Below are 22,746 nucleotides of genomic sequence, written 5' to 3' on the forward strand. Positions count from 1 at the left end.
TCACAAAGAAGAGAGAAAGGACTCAAATAAAATCACAAACAAGAGAGGAGAAATAATAGTCCACAACACAGAAATACAGTTAGAAGATAATATTAGGGAAAACGATAGGCAACAAATTGGACACTGTGAGAAACATGGATAAATTCCTTGAAACACATAAACTACCAAAACTGAAACAGGAAGATACATAAAATATGAAACCAGAACAAAACTGAATCAGTAATAAAAAAAAAATATCTCCCCAACACAAGAAGAGTTCAGGGCCAGCCGGCTTCACTGATGAATTCTACCAAACATTTACAGAAGAGGTGATATCTATTCTTCTCGAATTCTTACAAACAATAAAAAAGAAGGAAAACTTACCAATTCATGTCATCAGGCCATCATTACCCTGATACCAAAACCAGATAAAGACTCCCCTAAAGCAGAAAACTGCAGGGGACCCTGGGTGACTCTGTCGGTTGACTGTCCAACTCTTAACTTCGGATTAGGTCATTATCTTGCAGTTCCTGGGTTCGTGTCCCACATTGGACCCTGCACTAACAGTGTGGAGCAGGCTTGGGTTTCTCTCTCTCTCCCATCCCTCTGCCCTCCCTCACCTATATGTACTCTAAGTAAATGAATAAACATTTAAAAATATATTTAGACTTTTTTTTTTAAATAAAACTGCAGACCAATAGCCTGATGAGTATGTATGCAGAAATTCTCAAGAAAATACATTCAAACTAAAGTCAGCAATACATTAATAGAATCATTGACCATGATCAAGTGGGATATACTCCTGGGCTGCAAGGGTGGTTCCACATTCAGAGATCAATCAACACGATGCACCACAGTAATAGAAGAAAGGATGAGAACAATATGATGCTTTCCACAGATGCAGGAAAAGCATTTGACAAAATGTCACATCCATTCATGATAAAAACCCTCAGCAAAGTAGATTGAGACTCAACCTACCTGCACATACTAAAGGCCATCTGTGAAAAACCCACAGCTAATCTCATCCTCAATGGGGAAAAACTGAAAGCTTTTCCTTGAAGGTCAGGAACGAGGCAGAGATGACCCCTCACACCACTGCTACTCCACATAGTATTGGAAATCCTAGACACAGCAATCAGACAACAAAAAGAAATAAGAGGCACCAAATCGGCAAGGAAGAAGTGGAACACTCGCTATTTGTAACTGACATGATGCTCTCTATAAAAAACATGAAAGACCCCCATAAAAATTGCTAGAAGTGATACATGAGTTTCACAAGTCACAATATACGGAAATCAATGTACAGAAATCTATTGCGTTTCTATAGATGAATCATGGATTAACAGAAAGAGAAAGTAAGGAATCAATCCCATTGACAGGTGCACCAAGTACCACAACATACCAGGAATAAACCCAACCAAAGAGGTGAAAGACCTATACTCTAAAGGCTATGAAACACTGATGAAAGAAATGGAAGAGGACACAAAGAAATGAGAATACATTTCATGTTCATGGATGAGAAGAACAAATACTGTTAAAATGTCTACACTCCTCAAAACAATCTACACATGTAATGCAATCCCTATCACCCTAACAAAACATTTGTCACAGAACTAGAACAAGTAATCCCCAAATTTGTATGGAACGACAAAAGACCCCAGACAGCCAAATAAAACTTGAACAAGAAAAGCAAAGCTGGAGACCTCACAATTCCAGACTTTAGGTTATATTACAAAGCTGTAGTGAGCAGAACAGTATGGTACTGGCAAAAGAAAAAAAAAAAAAAGAAAGAAAGAAAGAAAAAGAAAACACACACAGACACATAAATCAATAGAATGGAAACCCAGAGATGAACTCACATCTATATGGTCAACTAATCCTCAACAAAGCAGGAAAGAATATCCAATAGAAAAAAAAGATAGTCTTGAGGCACATGAGTGGCTCAGTCACGGAAGCGTCTAATTTTGGATTCAGCTCAGGTCATGATCTCAGCGTTCATCAGTTTGAAATCCGTGTCAGGCTCTGCACTGACAGTGTAGAGCCTGTGTGGGATTCTTTCTGTCCATTTCTCTCTGCCCCTCTTCTGCATGCTCTCTCTCTCTCTCTCTCTCAAAAATAAATAAATACACTTAAAAAAAACCGTCTCCTCAACATATGGTTTTGGAAAAACTAGACTGCAACTTGCAACACAAAACAAAACAACAACAGACCACTTTCTTAGAACATACACAAAAATATATCCAACATGGATAAAGACCTACCTGTGAAACCCGAAACCATAAAAATCCCAGAGGATAACACAGGCAGTATCTTCTTTGACAATGGCTGTACACACACCTTTGTTGATATATCTCCTGAGGTAAGGGAAACACAAGCAAAAAGAATGGGACTTCATAAAAATTAAAAGCTTCTGTCACCAAGAAAATAATCAACAAAACTAAAACACAACCTACAGCATGATCATAATTGCAAATGACATCTGATAAAGGGCTTGTGTCCAAAATATATAATTATACACACCCAAAGAATGAGAATTCCAATTAAATATGGGCAGAGGACACAAACAGATATTTTCCCAAAGAAGACGTACAGATAGCTAAGAGACACATGAAAAGATGCTCAACAATACTGATCTTCCGGGAAATACAGTTCAAAAGTACAACGAAATAACTCATCACATCTGTCAGAATGACTAAAATCAATGAATGACGAAACCACATGTGTTGCCAAGGATGTGGGGAAAGAGGAAACCTCTTGCACCGTTGGTAGGAATGCAAACTGGTGCAGCCACTCTGGAAAACATCATGGAGATTCCTCAAAAAATTCAAAATAGAACTACCTTACAATCCAGTAATTTCATTACGAGGTATTTACATAGAGAATACAAAAATAATCCTTCAAAGGGATACATGCACCCTGATGTTGACAGCAGCATTTTCTACAACAGCCAAATTATGGAAACTGCCCAAGTTTCCATCAACTGATGAATAAATTGAGATGTAGTATATGGAATGAACCCTTATTTCGCCCGAAAAACATGGAATCTTTTCATTTGCCACGAGGTGGATGAAGCGAGAGAATGTTATGCTGGGTGAAATAAGCCTGTCAGAGAAAGACAAATACCAGGTGATTTCACTAACGCCTGGAAATGAAAGAAAACAAAGGGGGCGGGAGGGGGAGGAGACAGAGACAAACAAACAGACTCTTAACTAGAAAACAAACTTAGGGGTTCCACAGTGGGGTGGGGGATGGGTGAAACAGGTGATGGGGATTGAGACATGCACCTGGGATGAGCACCCAGTGAAAGTGGAAGTGTTGCTCTATATTTATACCTGAAACTAATATTACACTCTACTTTACCACCTGGAATTTAAACTAAAATATAACATAAGGTTAATGGCACCTACCTACCAGGTTTTCTGTAGTTTTCAATCACTTCACTAGGTTGGAAAAATAACCGTGAAAATTTATAAAAGCATGTAAGATGTGGGGGACAGTTTGTGCCCTTACCTCGGTCTTTGGTTCCAGCAGGACTCGGAAAGTGGGTCCCAGCTCATTCTTCTAGAAGGTCCTGAACGAATATTTCATGTATTCACATCCTAACTGAAAGCAGCTCCCGGTCTTCTGAATTTCTGTCAGGATTTCTCCCTGGAAACCAGCCTGAATCTGGAGCAAACCATCCACGGCATCCATGATGTGATGTCGTGAGACCCCTCGATCCACGGGTCCTTTAATAAAATACGTCTTGTTCAAATACTGTCCGGGAAAGTGAGGAATGAAACACGGGAACAGCCCACAAAATGCAAGGGCCTGTGCTGCTGACCGACTGGCCAGTGCCCAGGGAAGCCACCCAGGGCCCTCTCCTCAACACTCAGTGCAACAAGGCAGCTTCTCTCTGGCGACTCAGGAGACACCACGTTGCTGCAAGGCTCCCAAGGTCTCCCCTGGGGAGGGCGGCAGAACCTGCTGGAAACGCAGCTCTGGTCTCTGTCCTCAGGCAAGGGCAGAGGCCCTGAGTGCTCTGGGAGCCACAGAAGCCCTTCCTGCTCTGAGGTGCCCTGGGTCAGAAAAGCCGATGAGGCGCCCTCTGCCGGCAATCACCGTGCATAGAGAGGAGCCCGCCCCCAGGGTTTGTGGTGCTCGCACGCCCTCTGCTGGCCACCATGGGAATTCCTGCAATGTTGAAGGCCATGGCCCTCAGCTGAGGGACTGAAGGTGTTCTGGGCAAGTAAGCCTGTTCTCCACATTGGGAGGGGTCTTAGTGACAGGGCCTGGGACACTAAGAAATCTTTTCCTTCCCCTTTCTTGTGAGTGAAGAATGAAACCACATTTATTTATGTAATGACATCATTTGTAACGCTTGCAGCAAGGGTCACAGAAAAGCAGCCCACCTATTTACACATGCTGAACAAGAGGTAATTGTGTTTACCACCAAAATACTTAGGTTAGATAAAGAATTGACACCTTTGAGAGACAGATACCAGCTTCCAGCTCTGGAATGAATAAGTCCTAGGGCTACAAGGTACAGCCAATGGAATAGAGTCAATCTTGCAATAATAATGTTGCATGCTTTCACATGATAGCCACACTTGTGGTTAAGTACAACATAATTTATAGACATATGGAATGACTACACTTTATGCCTAAAACTAATACAACAAATGTGTGAACAATATTTCAATAAAGAATCGACATCCTTTACACTATTTTTAATTTCTCTTTCTTTGCCATTAAAAAAATCATTCCTGGGGTGCCTGGGTGGCTTAGTCAGTTAAGCGTCCGACCTCGACTCCGATCATGATCTTACAGTCCATGAGTTTGACCCCACCTTAGACTCTGCACTGACAGCTCAGAGCCTGGAGTCTGCCTCAGATTCGGTGTCTCCCTCTCTCTACCCCCTCCCCAGCTCCCGCTCTCTGAAAAAAAGAAAAAATAAACATGAAAAATTTTTTTTAAAATCATGCCTAATTTAGACTCTGTGATATTCCATTTATCCCACATTCTCTAACATCACCATCTGGATGTTGAGAGCTTCTCTGAAAAGTCACTAATAATATCTTTGATGGACACTTGTGACAAGGTCGCATGCAACTAACAGAGAGCTACACATCTGTTACGACTTTACTGTAAGCACCTTGGCTAATATTTTCAAATTATGAAAATGAGCTGGGTCCCAGCTCCTTCTTCTAGAAGGTCCTGAGAGTCAACATTTGGCGTCTTCACTTCCCAACTGAATGCGGCTCCTGTTCCTCCGAATTTGTGTCAGGATTTCTGCCCCGAAACAAGCCTGACCTGGAACAAACCAAGCCCAGCCTCTCTGACGTGGCCTCACGGGACCCCATGAATCCACGGATCCTCCAGGGAAATACCGGCAGGGGAAATGAGGAACAAACCACGGAACAGCCCAGAAAAAGCGAGGGACTGTGCCGCCAACCGACCACCCGCGCTTCCGGGGAAGCCGCCCAGGCCCTGCCTCCACCGCCTCGGGACTCAGCCCCACCACCTAGGAGACGCCAAGGGGCTGCGAAGCCTCCAGGGTCTCCCCCAGGCCCGGGGGCGGAACCTGCTGGAAACGCAGCTCTGGCTCTTTGCCCACACTCAGAGGCACTGGGTCCTCAGAAGCAAGGAAGCCTTCCCAGCCCGGAGGCGCCCTGGATCAGAAAAGCCTAGTGGGCGCCTTCTCAGGCCAGCACTGCCCAGGCAGAGGCCCGGCCCCTCCCTGGGCGTGGTGCGTGCGCGCCCTCTGCCGGCCGCCGTGGGAATTCCTGCAATGCTCAAGGCCATGGCTGCTCAGCTGGAAGTACTGAGAGTGCAGCTGGTCCAGTGAAGCCTGTTCTCCTGATCCAGAGGGTCTTAGCGAAGGGCTTGCTTGGGACACAAAGAAACCTTTTCCTTCTCCTTTTTACTGAGTGAAGAATGAAACCGAATTTATTGACGTAGTGATATCATGTGTAATGCTTTAAGCAGCATTCGCAGAAATACAGACTGCAAATTGACACCTGCTGACCTACAGGTTATGGTGTTTAGCACCATAATACTTGGGTTAAATAAAAAAGTTGACAGCTCTGAGAAAGAGATACAGGCTTCCAACTATGGAATGAAGAAGTCATTGGGATATAAGGCACAGCCCATAGAATACAGTCAATCCTGTAAGAAAGTGTTGCATGCTTTGGAGAGCATAATGTATACACACGCAATCACTAGGATATATTCCTGAAACTAATACAACATAATGCGTCTATTATATTCAATTCAAAATGAGAATATTTTTAATTTCTCCTTCACTATTAAAAATTATTTCTAATTGAGAACATGTGAAATTCCATTTATACCACATTCTCTAATGTCACCATCTTGGTGTTGAGAGCTTATTTTTCAAGTTGTCAATAATGTCTGTGAGGACACAAATGTGACAAGGTCAGAATGCACATCTAGAGGGAGCTACACATCTGTTATAAATTTCCTGCCTGTATATGGGTAATATTTTCAATGAAAAGTGCCTTAAGGATGTAGATGGATGAAATAATTTCCCTAAAACTCATAGGTAGACAATTGAGCCTTCGAATAATAATTGCCATGTCTTCACAATCAGAGGAAGGCTGGGTGAAGACATAGGTTTCTTCTTTCATGTAAGAGAAGGCTGTGGCATTTTAAACTCCTCACTTAAAATCCAGAATCCAGAGATCGGCAGTAGATGTAAGAATAGCAATGCACCATCATGTTGCACATAACTAGTTCCAGAAGGAGAATACAGACCTTATTCTAAAATACTTTTGGTTGAGTGCAATAACCCATCATTGCAAGTTCCAGGCTGCCGGCTCTGGGGGCAGCACAATGCCTGACTCCTGGTTTTGGAACATAAGGAAGGTCATGCTTAAGCAGGGGGAATGGAGCAGGGCCTGGGGGAGGGCGGGGAGACAGATCATAGTTTCCTCCCCATGGGGCACACTCTGCTCACCTGCTAATGAGCTGCACACTCTGCCTCAAGCCATCTCTCTCCATGACCGATCCTGAGACTGGGTCCCAACATGCCGGGCAAAATGAGGGGGGACCCATCTTCCCAGCGGCAATGGCCTCTACAGAGCTTGCCGCAGTGAGGTCGGAGCCTTGTACTCATGGAACTGTCATGCCCAGGTTTCCTACCCTTTCTGCCCCCAACACTTCTTAGTGTTCACAGAGCCCCCGCCTGCATGGGCCCATCAACCTCTCCACACACCGTGACCAGCTCCATCCTCTCCTCCTTGCCTCCTCTTTGTCTCCACTTCTCTCTATTCCTGTCTCCCTCTGTTTCTTCGTCTCACTCTCTCAGACATGCCCAATTCTCCCATCGCGGACTCAGTGCCTCTCTCCTTGCCTCTTTCTCTGCCTCTCCACAGGCCCTCAGCTTTCTGCTCTGTGCAGCCCTGTCCAGGAAGCAGGGCACCACGTGTCCTGTGTCCCCCTCTCTCCTGTCATGTTTTAGCGCAGGCCCTGATTGAAGTGGATGAGAATCCTGTTTACAGAAGCTGCTCATGCTGACCTTTACTGCAGCATTGCTGTTCCAAGCCACTCCTGGGAAGCGTGTGGACAGCCAGGCCTTGACCCCTTGGTGGCCCAGCCATGACCCCAATGTTGCTGGAGGGCTGGTTGCCTCCGCAACCTGGGAGGAAGAAGGGCCCTGCAGGCGTCAGGGGCTCTGTGGCAGAATGCATGGGCTTTGAGGACCCGGAAAGAGCCAGATGCTTACAACCAAATCCTCCTTGGAGGTTAGGGAGGAACAGTATCATGTCACTGACCTCTGTCCTACCCATGTGTCACTAAGGAAACAGTGGGAGGAGGGGCACCCAGGTGGCTCAGTCGGTTAAGCGTCTGACTTCGGCTCAGGTCACGATCTCATGGGTTGTGAGTTTGAGCCTCTCATTCGGGTCTGCGCTGACAGATCAGAGCCTGGAGCCTGCTTTGGATTCTGCGTCTCCCTCTCTGTCTCCCCCTCCCTCACTTGTGCTCTGTCTCAATACACTGGGAGGAATATGGGACCTCAGAAGACTCACTCCAAAACTACCACCGTTAGTCTTCCTCAGTGCCCACCTGGATTGGTGCTGTGAGATAGCGAGTAGGTGGGAAAAGTCCACAACGTGTGGATTAATGCAGGGTTTCCTCGCTGTTCTACCAGAGACACTGCTGACCCCTCATCCATGTCTTGCAATCAGGAATCAGCCACTTCCTGGGGACTGACAGCTGCCCTGCTGATCACCACACACCATGGTGATTAGCAGGTGCCGTGTGCTTGCGAGTAAACTGATATTACACTGTATGTTAATTACAGTTGAATTTTTAAAAAAAGTCCATATAGGGCAAAGAAGACATTTCTACAGAAATTTTAACGTATTTTGATCTAAATGATAATGAAAATTGAATATATTAGAGGGATATCTGTAATACTGAGTGCATATAAAAGGTCCAGTGACTTTAAAATTTTCTGCTGACTCATGATTACAAGTCTATCTATAAGTATACTTCAGTATACTCACAACAAAAACAGTTCTCCAGGGGTAAATTAGACAAGCACAAGTTCCCATAGAGGCAGTAATAATGTTTCCAAAGAATTTCAAACACATCAGAGCCAGGAGGGAAATGGTCAGGCAAAATATGGACAGGCTGAAATAATATCAGAGATGATGGGGAATCTTAAAGATGTTTACAATCTATCTGTCGCAAAGAATCATCTTTATAAACCCTTTACCAGCCTCCAGGAGGTTATAAGCACACCTCACAAATGTCTCCTCACACAGGATCAAGAGGACAGATGGCTTACAAAAGAGCAGGAACAAACTTGTGGGGGTGATGACTGCGTTTGCTATCTTGTGGTCATGGTTTCATTGCTGCTTACATATGTCAAATATCAATGAACTGTATTCTTTATAAAGGTGTTGTTACCCTATACAAATTACACGACCCTGAAGCTGTAGGAAAGATGTAAATGGCAACACTGAGAAATTTCATTTTGCTGACAAACATACTACAACTGTGTTTTAATAGTAAGAATTTGTAAGCCAATGTAAAATAGAAAAATTAAGAAAATGCAAATTTATAGTAGGTACGAAGTCAATGACTTCTGGTGTACATTCACGAAGTACCTGGATAAAATCCTTTGGAATATCTCCAAACTGTGCCCCAAATTCTTGGAAGAACAGAAGGAAATAAAAACACAAAATGTACTAGAGATACAAATGAGATTGTTCTAGAGAAACATGTGGACAGATATGGATATATCTGAGAGAGACGGGCAACTGCTATTATAATAATATGGGATTATTTTTCCAAGAAAATAAATTACACATTATGGTTCACTTTTTGATGTTTTCTTTCAATGTTCACTTTGATTCTGAATCACAGCTCAAAATGTCAGATTTCTGAGGTACATAAAGATTTGCATAATCAGGTGATCATGTATATTTTGATAATATCTGTGGGATTTTAAGTTACCTGAACACGCATCTTCAAATACCCCAATGAAAGGAATTCATGTTTCTCTTTCATGGTATTGTGCCAAAATCAATCAATAGCAACTCTGAAAATGGATCTCTCAAATAATACAAAATTCCTGGGTATGGTCAACCAAAACAATAGTACGCATCTCATGCTACAAAAACTGGACTTAGAAGCATTTTAGGAGCAAAACACTCGCAATGCAATTCATACTAATTCACATACCAAGCTTAATTGTGTGCAAAGAAACCTGTCTAGAAAGTAGCCTCTGAAATCTATAACATTTTCATCTTCAGCTCTCAGAGATGAGATCACAAAAATGTGTAATGGTGGGAAATACACACTCACCGTCTTTGACTAGCCACTGTCTGAAAGAAAGCAGTAGCTGTCAGCACAATGGTTGGTCATGGGGCTCAAATGCACCAAAGACAGAGGCCATCTTGTCACGAAGGTAAAACATCTTCGGCTGTGTGGTGCCTCTGGCAGCTGTCTGGCAGCTGATATCGGTAGGTGACGCTGAACTAGATTAGATCCAATGAGGCCAGGAACACTAGGTTCTCACGGTCAACGGCCACGAGTAGGTGGAGGTGGGCAATGCAAGACAAGTTAGTTGATGGAAGAATTCAGAGATGAGGTAGGGAGAGAGCTGAACCAATCTGTGAGAGGCAGCCTAGGTACAGGGGGAAATTTCTCATCAAGACGATCAAGAATTTTCCTCCTTCATAGTCTCAAAAGAAACAGAATCGATTCTATTTAGATGGGAGGCATTCGTGTGGAATGATTCTGCCTCAGTGCAAGGGTTATTCCTGACTACTGGGACTTTCCAGACCCCGCTCTAAGGATCTGGTACATGCCAATCTAAAGAAATCTACTTATCTCTATGGTGTTCTCTGTCTGTCCGTCTGTCTGCCTGCCTCTCTCACTCTCCTAGGGGTACAAGTTTTGCTTTTCAATGATAGAGTGAAATAGTCACACTGGGAACCAGGTGTTTCATTATATTTGGACAATCCTAAGGACATTCAGAACCCTCCTTGCTTTGAGTAAATCAACACTCTGCGCATACTTAGCTAAAATAAGGACAACAATTCATTCACTTCCGGATCGTGTCGCCCCTCGTGATTTTCCTATCATAAATGTCCAAGCGAGATGCAGCCACTTAGTTCCTGTTGGGCTTATGAGGCTCCCGTCAACACAGTTGGACACAGAGTCCCGGGGGACAGCCTCCAAGACCCGAGGCAAAGGGCTGACTCAGAAGTTGCTAGAAGTCAACAAACCAGGAAGCACAGAGCCCAAAGACATTTCACTTTTTAACACTCTGTACCAACACCAATGCTCCAGTTACCTCTGTTCCCAGGGCTACCAAACTTCACAAATATGAACAATGTGCTGATAGGAAAACGAACTACATATAAGACGGACCCTAAGCTTACAAAGCTTGAAGCAGGATCTTAACAGGGCTTCCAGGAGCCGGTCTAATATCCATAGTTCCTATTAAATAAGAGTTCTTGACATTTTTAAAAACAACTTTAATGAAATAATTCACACATCATAGAAACACCTATTTAAGTCAATCAGCTCAATAGCTTTTAGTATCTTCACAAATCCTTCCTTCTTGACACTATAAACCTACTATGATCAGGTTTACATCCTGTCACCACTGCTCTTTTTGGACCAAGCAGCACAGACAGGACCCAGAACTTGATGCGGACAGCTGTGGCCACAACCACTTCAGCCTGGTGGAGAAACCTGCCCTGTGGTCCTCAGTCTTCAGGAAGAAATGAAGTTCTTCTGAAGTTCCCATCAGAAGCCCCATAGAGAAGCTGTTGTTTAACCACAGTGTGAACGAACCAAACAGGAAGGAAGAATCCACCGATGTCCCATGTTTACTCACATTTGTGTTTGGGTAACCAGGACACCCAAGCACAAGGAGCCAGAAAAACAGCCTCTGCATCTTCCTGTCCTGGTCCTTTAAGGGGACTCTAGGGTTCCAGGCGGGAGGTGGAGACGGAGGATGGGGTGTAGGTGTGCAAGGGAGGAGTGGGGAGGGATGGGAAAGGGGGGAGGGGTGGTAATTGGGGATGGGAGAGGAGTATAAAAAGGGGGTGGGTTAGGGAAGGGGTGTGTCAGGAGAAGAAGGGGCTCAGGGACAGGACCAGGATCAGATCAAGTACAAGAGGGGTGGGGGGAGGGTTCAGACAGGTTAGTAGGTCAGCAGGTCAGTAAATCACTAGATAAGCAGGACATAAACAGCAGGTTAAGTGGACTCTCAGGAGCAGGTGGAGCAGAGGAAGATCCTTCTTCTTCCAAGCCCTCACCTGTCTAGGTGTTGCCTTAGCAACCCAGAGCCTTGATACTCTCTCTCGACCAATCAGCTGCCCTCACCCCTGGTAGAGCAATACGGACACCCCTTGTGACCTCATTTTTAAAAAGCCACTTCCCGCCTGGTGCACCACCACGTGCCATCCCAACGACAGGTCCTCTCTGGAAAGGTGGCCGACCTTCCGGTTTCTGGGCCCTCCCAACCCAGCTCTCTGTCACTTCTGAGTGCTCTCTCCTTCCTTTCTGAACTCCCATCTGCCATGGGCAATAGCTGAACAGAGAAAGCAAAGGAGGACACAGCTGCAAGAACAATCAAATGCACACGCAGACAGGAAGGTTTAACCCTCTCTCAGTCAAAACAGATAGAACATCCATAAGGTAGACATCTTGATAGCAAACCATCTGAATCCCACAGCTAGATCCATGTATGTGTCCACATGGACATAACACTGTAGAGGACACATTCACTTCAGGCACAGAGGATACGGTTACAAACATTCACCCTATTTATTACGGCCATAAGGGAAATTTCAGAGGAATGAAATGATTTCAGAGGAAGGAAATCACACAAAGCATGTTTCGGTGATAGAATGTGCTAGAAATCACTAATAAAGAGGAAACTAGAAATTCCCGTATGTTTAAAAATTGAGAAGTTCCTCTAGAAGTAGAATATGAGTCAAGAAATCCCAAAGCAAAAGAGCTATATTTGAACTGAATGATAGGACCAAATAAAATTGTAATCCAGAATGTCTCCTGGCCTAGAATATCCTGGAATGTTGGTGTGAGAAGACTGTCTGGTCCCCAAATCATCTCTAATTGACCTGGACATTTTAACACCACAAACAGTGGTACATCTGTCACTTATCTGTGTGACCCTCCTACCTATTGGCATGGGCTGTACATTATGAACCTTACGGGGGATGCGGGGGGGGGGGGGGGCGGGGGGTTGGATCCAGCTGACTCACAAGGGATCTCCTGCAATCTCCAGGAATGAGAGCATTTTAAGAGATATAGTTCGTCAGCTTCTCTCCTGGGGGACCCGGGACAACACCCAGATTGTTGGCAACACCAGGTGTGCTGGCCGGGGAAGGCCAAGCAGGTGGGCAGGGGCCAGGGACCCAGGTGACTATGCAAACCTACTGTAATCATCTCTCCCGGGCTCTGTCCTGAGCTGAGCTTCCTAAATAGTTTCTCTGCATGATTGACTCAATGATTCCCCAACTGAAAATCATTGCTCTAAATCCCCTCACTTTTATTTTTACATAAATTTATTGTAACAGGAACCACTCTGGCACTGCTAAAATAGCAAAGCAAGGGCTCCAGCCTAAATATAAAGAAACCATACAAAACAACCAAAACCAAAACAAAACAGGAATGAAAAACCAAGAGCGTTACATTCCCTTTAGATCCTGCTGCCTGCCTCAAGAGCCCCAGGGTTGGGCTGTCCTGGTTATACAAGGAGAGGCCAGCAACAGAGGGGGTGGAGTCTGACTGGCCCAAAAGTGAATGGGAGAGAGGCCCTGACAATAAGGGGGCCTAGGGAATTTCAAGAAGGGTGGCCAGGGTCACCCTGATTATAACTGGAGCAGGGACCGGGGAAAGAAGAGGCAGTGGACAGAGTCTGGGGGGCCTTGAACAAGTGAGATCATTCATGGAGGTGAGGAAGTGTCCCCAAAGCCAATGTCAGCCTCCCATCTGGGGAGCCCTTCGTGGCCCCTGGGGGCAGGGCCAGGAACCTAGAGTTTGAGATCCAGTGTGCCGCTTACCAGCTATGTGACCCTGGACTGGTTTCCTTCAGTAAAATGGGAGTGTCCATGCCTGTGTCCAGAACTGTGCTGAGGACAAGAGGAAGCCACGTGCTGAGCACTAGTGGATATCAGCGCCATCACCTCCCTGGGGCATGTGTCTTCCCAGTCTGGTGCCTTAAAAGTTGCACAGCTGTTAAAGGCAACAAAGGTGAAAACCACAGTTCCCTCCAATTTCAGACCTGTGCCAAGCCTTTGCCTTTGCGGACATCACCTCTCGGGACCCAGTAGCAGTACCATCTGTAATCCCTTGCACAGATGAGGAATCAGGCTCAGAGCCCTCAAGGGGAAGGCTGGACCCAGGCTGAGAAAAGGCTCCCTGCTGACTTGGGTCTGGGAGGGGATGTTGGGAGAGTGGGAAGCTGGGGCGTGGAGACTCCAGAGAGAGCAGGGGCCACAAAGATTCTTGGCCCCATAGCCCAGCTTTGTCCAGGTCAGCCTGTACAGAAGCTGAGGCCAAACCAGAGGGCAAGGTCACAGCCCGGCTCCTGCACCTCAGGCTGCCGGTCATTCATCTCTGTGGTCACGATAATGCTGTCATATACTAGTCCTGATGATGCCATTAGTGCTATTATTGTGGTGGGAGAAGGCACAGCCCACTTTGACACACCCCAAGGATCCTGGAGAGACTCGCCTGTCTCCCTCACTTGACCTGGCCCCATGCAACACCCCCAATCTAAGTGTACCCTGTCTCTACCCTGTGTCCCTGTGCCTGTGGCCACCCTACCCTGGCCACTCTCTGGAATCCAGGCCTGGGCACAACCCTCAGTAAGGCACTGACATGGGGCACATGCCCAGCACAGGGTTGGAACCAGGAAAACGCCCCCCTCCATGACAACTTAGATGGGACAGGTCATACCAGGGTCTGTGCACCCCTTCTTCTTGTAGTGGCCTCCATTACAGTGCCAGAGCTGTCCTGGAGTGTGTGTGTGTGTGTGTGTGTGTAATCTGCAACATGCACCTGTGAGTCGGAGTTCTGTGTCTGTGGGTATACTGACTGTGGACATAAATTTCCTGTTATTTGGTTGTTTTCATGTTTTCTGATGAGGTTTTGGGGTGACAGTGGGTTCATGGGGAAAGAATTCTTGAAGTCATCTTTGGTGCAAAAAAGGTGATTTCATTAAAGCATGGGGACAGGACCAGTGGCCCTGGCTGAAGAGCGGCCCAGGCACCATGAGGAGAGACTAGTTCTATACTATGGAGCTGGGAAGAGGTCAAGTCCAGGGGAAGCTTCCAATGAGACTTTCATACGCTAAAGAAGATTCCCAAGAAAAAAAAAGAAAAAAAAAAAAAATACTCCCAGGATACTGGCTGCCTAGCTATTGTCAAACTAGGGTTGTTTGCCCTCTAGCAAAGCATTAGCAGTAAGACAGAGGGAGAGATGTTTCACTCTGCTGGCCTCAAGCCAATGGGCTGCAGGTTATAAGGAAATTTAGTTCTACCTGCCATTTCTTTCTGCCTTAGTTTCCTACATCACTATGGAGGGATGATGCTGGGGCTCTAGGAAACCAAGTCCAGAGGTTTCTGGAGATTACGATGGCCTTTTTCTCATGATTTACTAAGATATTTGTAAATAGATGGAGACAAGCCCTGCAGGACTATGATCTCTAGCAGTTAACCACTTGGGATTTTTTTTTCCTTTTGCTTTGTTCTTGGGCAGCCAGGAGTGCCCAAGGGCTATTACACATATCCCACCTGGGGGTGGGGGCTGGGGTTTGAGGCCTGGCAGCTTGCTTTATGCTCCCTCATCATTTTCCTCTTGTGTTTATCTGTATGCATGTGTATCTGTATCTGTGTCTCTGAATGAGCATATATCTGCTGTGCAAATCTCTGTGTCTGTGACTGTATTACCCGTATCTCTCGGGTACATGTGTCCCTGTGGGAGTATCTGTGCGTATCTGTGTTTCATGTCTGTGAGTGTATTGGCTGTATGTGTGAATTTGCTGACACTTTGGGTGTTTCTGACCACAACTGTGTATGTGTGTTTTCTGTGTGCCCAGTGTGTGTAGGGTTTGCTTCATGGGAGTGTTGCACAGGTCCCTGAGGATTATTCTACCCGTTTTATGGAGCTAAAAAACTGTTCAAGGTCACCCGGCGCATCACTGCAGGAACTGAGGCACAAACCTGAGTGTCTCTGAAATCAGAGTTCAGCCTCCTTCTTCACTCTGTGCTGTAAGCAGAGTCTGAAACTCAAGGAGGCTGCAGGAAAGGGAATGTTTGAGGTAAAGAAAGCCCCTCCAAACCTGATTTGCCTTTTTCACTTCTAACTAGGTTCTTCATCATGAGTTTCAGGGGGTCCCTGGACCCCTCGGGAGTTGAGTGGAAATTTTGTTTGTGCATTTTTCTTGAGCAAGAAGCCATAGCTTTCACCACTTTCTCTAAGGCGTCCCCCCCAGAATTCCATGTTATTCAGGCTGTCAAGAGGTTCACAAAGTAGGTTATCAGGACAGCTACCATGAACTTGGTCAGCGCTACTCTCTGCAAATCCCCTGGGCTTCCCCGGAGTGCTGAAATTCCTGAAAACCCAGCCCAAAAGCCAAGGATGCTTTTCCCCAAGGCAGCCCTTCCCAGGACATGCAACTGAGATGAGAGTTCTTAAGAGGCCTCCTCCATATCCGGGAAAATCAGTCATCAAAGAAGAGTCCACTCACTCTACGCACCACATAACAGGATTCGGCATAAGGACAGGAAATCTGAGAACTCCTGTGTATGGTCTTTAGTCGTTAAAGTGAGGAATCGACGCAATATGTGTATGGATGCTGGCACCCTCACTTGACATGCCCACGTCAGACAGTGAGAATCGGGAAGCTCAGACCAAGAACGGTGACTGGCACCGGCACCATCATTGGGGTATGCTGCCCATATTACAGCTATGTGCCCCCCGAGAGGAGATACGCAGACACATTATCTAGGGATAGCGAGGCTAACCATCACTGAGCAGGCACATGGCTTAAACCACCCCTCCCCACCCCATAACACAACCGCAGGCTGAAGAAAACACTGAGAGAGGAAGCACAAGAAAACAATTGCGTCGACTCTCCCCTTCTCTTCAACAGCTAGCTTGTCACAAGGTTACAAACAATGATGTTCTATTCAGATCAAAGCAAAGTCAGCCAAGAATAATCAAAAGTCTCCTGTAAAATATTCAAAATATGGACTGTTTATTAATGGTAAGTTTCTTCCTCAACACGAATCATGCTTTGATGGTAGCTAATGATTGCATGACGTCATTGCCCTTACAAATTTTAAAATAATATTTACTGCACCTTCAGCTCAGTTTAAAATTTGTATTTATGTATGCTTTATAATGTACCTAATAACTGTTCACTGGTACACGCACATACTTACTAGTACAACAAATGTGTACGGATTAGGGTACATACGAAAAAACATCTGAAAATACGTGTCCATAAAGCTTCATAAATAAGACCATGGAAATCACCAACTATGTGCTGTAAACCAAAAAATTCCCAAGGATTTGCCATCTCTTTGGGGCACATAGTTTGCGTGCTTCTCAAATGATGTGCATTCATGCTACCTAGGCGCCTTGATAAAATGCAGATTCTATTTCAGTAAGTCTGAGGCGGGGCATAAGATTCTTCCGCTCAAGCTCCCAGGTCATGAAAATGAGGCTGCTCCACAGGACACACTCTGAGTAGTAAGTTCCTAAAATAACTATAATGCTAACTATTAAGTGCCCACTTGACTGGGCCACAGGGTGCCCAAATATTTGGTCAAAGGTCATTCTGGATGCGTCTGAGAATGGGTGTTTGGATGAGATGAACACTGACATTCAACAGACTGAGTAGATGGCCTTCCATCACTCGGGTGGGCCTCGTCTAATCAGTTGAAGGCACGCACAGACCAAAAGGCCCATGCTTTTGGGGCCGACCAGCACTAAGGGAACTGGGTGGGGGTGGAGACGGAGGAGAACCTGAGAGCTTCCTAAAGAGGGAAGTCACCCCGGGGAGGCAACCAACAGCTTCCTTGGGAAAATGCACGTCTGGTGTTGTCGGTTCTACCAATTTCTCAAGAGAAGTCAGAAATTGGGATTTCTATGTGAAATCTCCTTGGTTCTAAGTTGGGTTTCAAACACAATACATGACAGACACTGAAGAAATTTTACAGCCCAGATGCAGTGAGCCTTGACTGGATCCGAGTTTGGAAGCCCAAGCTCCAGAGGACATTTCTGGCTTGACCAGGAGAATGTTACCGTGATTGGCTATTTGATGGTATTAGAGTTTCTGTCCTTCTTCTTGAGTGCGATCCTGGGATTGTGTTGTGTGGGAGAATGTCCTTGTTCTCAGGCGATCCACGCTGAAGTATTTAGGGAGAAAGGGAGAGGGCAAATGAAAATACAGAGTGGGTGCTAAAGCAGATATGACAAGATACTCATAATTGCGTGGCCTAGATTAGTAACTCTCAACTGGGGGTGATTCTACCCCCAGATGACATGTGGCTATGACTGAGGACATTTTTTTTTAACTCACAGCTGGGTTGTAAGGGGGGTGCTACTGGCACCTAGTGGGGGGAGTCGAAGCAGGCTGCCAGACACCCTACGATGCACAGAACAGCCCCCCACAACCGAGAATGGGCCGGCCCCAATGGCAGTCGTACCGGGAGTGAAAAACCCTAAAGACATTTTTATCCTTCTTTCAAGTTTTGTCTTTTGTATGTGTAAAATGTTTCACAGTAAAGAGAGAGAGAGAGAAACTTAAAAATAAGAATACATAAATAGTGGTGCCTGGGTGGCTCAGTTGGTTGGGCCTCTGACTTCAGCCTAGGTCATGATCTCTCCGTTCCCGGGTTCGAGCCCTGTGTTGGGCTCCGTGCTGACAGCTCAGAGCTTGGAGCCTGTTTCAGATTCTGTGTGTGTGTCTCTCTCTCTCTCTCTCTCTCTCTCTGCCCCTGCCCTGCTCATGCTCTGTCTCTCTCTCTCTCTCTCAAAAAGAAATACACATTAAAAAATTTTTTTGAGAAAGAATACATAAATAGCAATACCTTGCAGACCAAACAAAACATGTCTGCATGGTTGGGTAACCACAGCCGGCCACTGTTTGCAGTCACTTGTTCCGATACATATGACAGGATGTAACGCTACTGTGGCTGGTGAATGAGGGTCTCTGAAGTTCTTCCTATATCTTGGGCAAGACCCCCGCAGCTCCTGGAATTAGAGACTTTCTCCTGTTTTCAGGTCCCAGTCGGCCCAGAAGGGAGCAGCCGACATGCCCAGGATTCTGGGTCTGAAAACCAACATCACGGAGGTCTCTTCTAGGATGCCTCAAGTGCACAGGTCACGAGGAGCAGTTCGTGATGTGGGGCTGCTTTCCGATGAAATGAGAATGAACCCTTCATCTCAGTGACCCGCACTGCCAGCCCAAGACAAAATAAATTAAGAGGCTGTGGCTGAGATGGTAATTTCACCCGGAAGCTCTCAGGTAGCTGGGTGTATGCCACCCGGGTACCCCCTGACCTGTGGCTGGGACTTGAAATGGTTAATTGCATACACAGGGCACCATGCATGGTTAATTGCATACACAGGGCACCATGCTTTTCGACGGTCCTGGGGGCAGCCCCCAGCACCACAAATACACAAAGCAGAAATATGTGCAGAAAACACACAAACAAATGCAAATAAGAGAGTGGCATTGGATTTAATGCATCCATCTCCAAGAGTGTAAAATAGTCCCAAACTCAAGAACAGTCTTCCTTAACATGTAGGCCACTTTTGAGGAGCCATTCAGGGAGGCTGCCACATGCGGATTTCTGGGGCTCATCCCAGACCTTTGCTGACCCGGAATCTTTCCCTTTCTGGACAGAACACAAGAATATGCATTCTAGGAAGCTGCCCACCCCCACCCAATGCTCACTCAAACTGAAAACACACTTGAAATGAGGGGGCTGGGGACTGCAGTTTTATAACTAACTGGGTGACCTTGGAGAAGCCACCCAACCTGAGCCATGATTTTGTCATCTATAAGTGGGAACTAATAGCACCTGTCTCCTAAGGTGGTCATGCACACTAAAGGAGTGTTTACACACACATGCACTCAAGTACACACACACACACACACACACACACACACACACACACACACACACACACACACCCCTCTAGTGCAGTGCCTGGCAAATGTTCTTTCCTTTTCGGTAATAGTAACTGGCCACACACTGGAAAGCCTAGAGAGCTTTACAGAAGTACACAGACTCAGCAACCCTAGAGATTGTGATCTAAATTGCCTAGGGTGGGCCCCTAGCAAGAGGGTTGTTTTGTTTTGTTTTGTTAAAGCACTCCAGGTGGTCCTAAACAGCAGCTGGGGTTGTAAACCACACCTGGGAAACTGCCAATAAAAATCAACCATCCTTTCTCTTCAAGAGAATGTACTTCCATGGCATTCTGGAATTTCCAAACTGTGTACCCGGAGAGACTTGTGTCCAGGCTCTTTCAGAGGTGTGCATGCCCCGATATTCAACACCCAACCAGCGCTCTGGTGGTCCCTGAAGAAGTGGCTGCAACCAACTAAGCCGGGGGGATTCTTTCTCCAGACAGAGCTGCAAGGTGGCAAGACAGGAATAAGATTCCCTCCTGAGCCCTGAGGTCTGCGGTGGAGCTCTGTCTCAACAGGAATACCCAGATCACACAGAGCCTGAAGATCACACATCGCCTTCCCCATCTGCAGGCCAAAGGGAGCCGCCCACCCTTAGCTCAGCTCCCACCTTCCCACCTCCCCTTGTCCTGCCTTTCCTACCCTCCTTCACCCCCCACCCAAACACCCAGGAGGGCTCCTGGAAGCGCTGGTTTGCAAGGGAAAGGCTCAGTGGATACTTCAGCAGAGGAATTAATAGGAATCTGCCAGGCAGCCTACCTATCCCTGGGGGACTCTCTCCCTACCAAGGCGACACCCATCGTCCTGCCTCCATATTCTTCCTTCGCCTTAACACAGACCCCAGGAACCTACAGGGACTGGCAGGGACTGTGGGGAAGTGAAACTCCTGCCTGTGGGGCTGGCGACAGGGCATCTTGGAGGTGCAGGAGGTGGGCGGGGCCAGCGCCTTACTCTCTCACTTGGTCAGAGTTTCCTGAATCCTCTCCAAGCTAACTTTTGTGCTTCAAGACCCCAACATCCACCCACACCTCCCTGCTGACCCAAACCAAGAGGAATTTCCTCACCTCTTGCCCCAAATCCCTACCCTCTGGGGGGAAAAAATCATCGGATACTTTGCGTATAAACAGAAAATAATTACTAGTGAGGTGGTCATGTTCCTTCCCCTATTTTGGGTGGGTCGCTTTGTTCAGGTTTTTAGGGCAGGCGCACCGAGTTCCTGCATCCACACGAGCACACATGGGCCCCACCAGAGGTGTGGGGAGGGTGTGTGTCTGTGTTTAGGGGGCGGGGGGGGACACGTGGCGACCCAGCTGCCCACACTCGGCAAGATCCAGCTAGCTAGGGCCCAGCCATCCAGCTGTTCCAAGACCGCCAGTCGCTCTCCAACCCCGCCCGCCCAGACCTCCTGCCAACCCTGGCCTGCATCGCGTCTGGGGGCCGCTTCCCGGTGGCTGCCCTCTCTGCCTCCAAAGTTACTGGGTTGTGCGAATCAATTTAGGCACTTTTTAAAAGGCAAAAAGAAAATCGCTCCATTAATCCCCAAATGCCTTCTCCCATCTGCTGCAACTCGCCATCACTAGGACTTGCATAATGAAAGTTGACGGAAAGTTGAGGAATCAGTGGGGCAGGAGGGAGGCTCCCGCCCTTGGAGTCCTCGCCAACCCCTGCAAGGGGCGCAGCTCGGGGCGGAGGCCCTGGCCCCCAGCAGGGAGAAATGGCGACAGCGGAAAGCGGGCAGGGGTCCTGGTGGCTGGGAGGCAACCAAGGTCCCAATTTCAGGAACCTAACAGCTCAGGGAGAGAGAGAAGAGGCCGCTCCAGGCAAGGCTTTTGTTCTCGCCCTCCCCTCTCTCTCTCCACCTCCCTCGCTTCTTTTTCGCGACCCTTACGAGTTGCAGGCGGCACACACTGCTTCCCTCCCTCACACGTGCCGCCCTTCCTTTTCGGGCCGCCTGCCCTGTTTACCTAGAAGCTGGCATCTGGAATCCGAGAGGTAGACCCTTCGCCAAAACCCAAGACTCCGGGGCCCTGAGCTCCCGGCCTGTGTGTGTCTCAGATCCGCTTGAATCCTAGGTGGGAAAGGGCAGCGAGACGGTGAGGGGTGGTGCACAGACCACCCCCTACATACACACACGCGCTCAAGTCCACACCTGTGCGGAGCCCAGCGCCCCTTCTCCGCGCCTGGAGCCGAAATTGGCTGCCCAGGCGATCTCCGCCAGCGGACATGGGGGTTGGGGGGGGGGGGGGAGCGCCATTGCCCAAGGAAAGGTGGAGAGGGAAGAGGAGGGAGAGCGGCGCCTGGAGGGGAGGCGACGGAGTTGGGTGGAGGGGAGGCAGCCTACCTGGACTTGGCTTCCTTTGCCGCCGGTGCGCTTTCTCCAGCCCCAGCTTGGTGAGGATGCCTACAAGCGTGACGGCCAGCACCCCGCACATGATGTAAAGGATCCGGTTGGTCTTGTCCTTCGTGGGGGTGGTGCAGGGGGCCGTCCTTGCGCCCGGGGGGCTTGCGGGTGTTGAGCCACAGCGGAATGTCCGAGTTGGTGCAGGTGCTCTGGTTCAGTCGCCGCTTCTTAAAATGTGCAGCAGAACCGCAAGTCACAAGTCCCTCAGCAGAAGATGAAGTCGCCCGAGGAACAATTGAATGGCTGGTCCCACTGGTCCCTGATACCGAAGTAGCCGCGGCAGAAGTTCGGCGTGGGCGCTCGGGTAGGGGACGCGTCCCAGACCCCCGCGCCCTCGCTGGCCTCTTCCGAGGCGGCCCCCAGAGCGGCTGCACGCCCCCCTCCCCGCGCCAGCACTACCACGGAGCCCAGCTGAACCAGCTGCCCGTGCCCCGCTCGCTCCTGCGCCCAGCACACGCGGGCGCACAGCTCGGTGTGGAAGCTGCTGAGGAGCAGCCGGAGGACGCTACGAATCATGTCTCCCAGCCTGGGCTCCGCCGGCCGCCTGCCTCTCCAGGCGCGGCGGAAGCTGCCGAGGCTGTTGCCGGGGGCTGCGAGCCGCCTCCAGCCGCACAGGCAGGGAGAGGCGCGGAGCTCTCGCTGGTGGGCGGCCCCGGCGCTGGGCTCA

At 47.7% G+C, this 22,746-nt stretch overlaps 1 protein-coding gene across 1 annotated transcript in view; it reads right to left on the reverse strand.

Moving 5' to 3' along the window:
• The window catches only part of LOC147571030 (transport and Golgi organization protein 1 homolog), a 494,441-nt gene extending 471,956 nt beyond the window's left edge, over window positions 1-22,485 (reverse strand). The window contains exon 1 of the mRNA XM_086696683.1: window positions 22,020-22,485. Coding sequence (XP_086552809.1) covers window positions 22,020-22,110 — 91 coding nt within the window. The 5' untranslated portion in view covers window positions 22,111-22,485. The remainder of the gene's footprint in view (window positions 1-22,019) is intronic.
• Between the last annotated feature and the right edge of the window lie 261 nt (window positions 22,486-22,746).

This window comes from Puma concolor, unplaced genomic scaffold, assembly GCF_028749965.1.
Source record: "Puma concolor isolate L17-30 unplaced genomic scaffold, mPumCon1.1.hap2 unalloc_scaffold_7, whole genome shotgun sequence".
Classification (NCBI taxonomy): domain Eukaryota; kingdom Metazoa; phylum Chordata; class Mammalia; order Carnivora; family Felidae; genus Puma; species Puma concolor.